This window comes from Pteropus alecto, unplaced genomic scaffold, assembly GCF_000325575.1.
Source record: "Pteropus alecto unplaced genomic scaffold, ASM32557v1 scaffold14, whole genome shotgun sequence".
In the NCBI taxonomy this organism is placed as follows: Eukaryota; Metazoa; Chordata; class Mammalia; order Chiroptera; family Pteropodidae; genus Pteropus; species Pteropus alecto.
The window spans coordinates 3,946,693-3,947,927 of record NW_006436810.1 but is presented as its reverse complement, the minus strand read 5'-3'; the positions used below and the strand labels follow the sequence as shown (position 1 = coordinate 3,947,927).

At 33.8% G+C, this 1,235-nt stretch overlaps 1 protein-coding gene across 1 annotated transcript in view; it reads left to right on the top strand.

Moving 5' to 3' along the window:
- Positions 1-791: 791 nt before the first annotated feature.
- CCDC68 (coiled-coil domain containing 68) overlaps positions 792-1,235 on the top strand; it is a 24,853-nt gene continuing 24,409 nt past the window's right edge. The window contains exon 1 of the mRNA XM_006913691.1: positions 792-914. Coding sequence (XP_006913753.1) covers positions 798-914 — 117 coding nt within the window. The 5' untranslated portion in view covers positions 792-797. The remainder of the gene's footprint in view (positions 915-1,235) is intronic.

Sequence of the window (1,235 nt, the reverse complement as noted above, 5' to 3'; positions counted from 1 at the left end):
TGTTTTAAAGTCACTTCAAATAATTCATGTGAATGTGCCATCGACTTGGTATACAGATATTTGTTCCTTATCGTAGAGGATTTTATAGGTAAAATAATTACATTGTCCAATGTCAAAACTATAAATCACTGATTGTCCCCTTTCATCCCTCCCTCCCTTCTTAGAGGTATTATAATTCGATATGTCCTTTTCTGCATCGTGCAATGTATCATTCATTGAATAATACATCCAAAGAAGAGTCCATAGCAGTAGGTAATTTATGCACCAATTCACTTTTTTTCCCCAATCTTTTACTATTACAAGTTTCAGTAAATGGCCTTTATAGATTATAGAGTTAAATAAAATGCAGTATATTAAAGGTCTATGTTAAGTATAAAGTGATATACGTGTGTGTGTGTATATATATGTATATAAGTGATATATGTATATAGACATATGATTTTTGTTATAATTGTTTTTGGTTCACAGACATTTACTAAGACATTTACCTACTTTTGAGATTTTACTATCAAATATACTGTGGCATAAAAAGAAAAATTTTACACATTTCCTACTCAGATAATTTTAAGTTTCTAACCAATCATCATTTCCACTAGTGCTGTTTTTATATTAACTTAATTCCTGAATTGATAGATATTTATAGATATCAATAATTTAAAATATTTTCTTTCAAATACCATGCAGTATTTGATTACAGTGCTAACACAGAGCTTCTTTCAGTTTGCAAACCATATACTCATATCGTCAAAGAAGGTAGTTTTGTCTAACTGATTTGTTTCCCAAAGCCAGAGTTCAGAATGACAACGGTAACAGTGACCACAGAAGTTCCCCCAAGGGGTAAGACAGAAGATCATTCTGCCTCATATGAGTCCACATCAGCTCACATTATTGAAGAAACCGAGTATGTGAAAATGGTACGTGGGTGCCAGACGTCACGTCTGCCTGATATGATTTTTTAAAATAAAGTTCAATAGGGATCGATGGGCTTTGTTTCTACCTCCATAAACCATGAGAGGAAGAACAAGCCTAGTTAGGAAGAGGATGATCTGGATCGCTGACATTTAAACACAGGTTTAGCATTTTCTTTTGAGGGTATCAACCTCTGTTTCTACACTTGGAGCAAAATTGAAGAACGGGCCAGGAGGGCTTGAAACACCTATCGGCATTTCATTTGTCCTACGTTATTCGTCACTGTACTTTCTACTGTTTCATATCATTTTTCAGTTGTTTCAGGA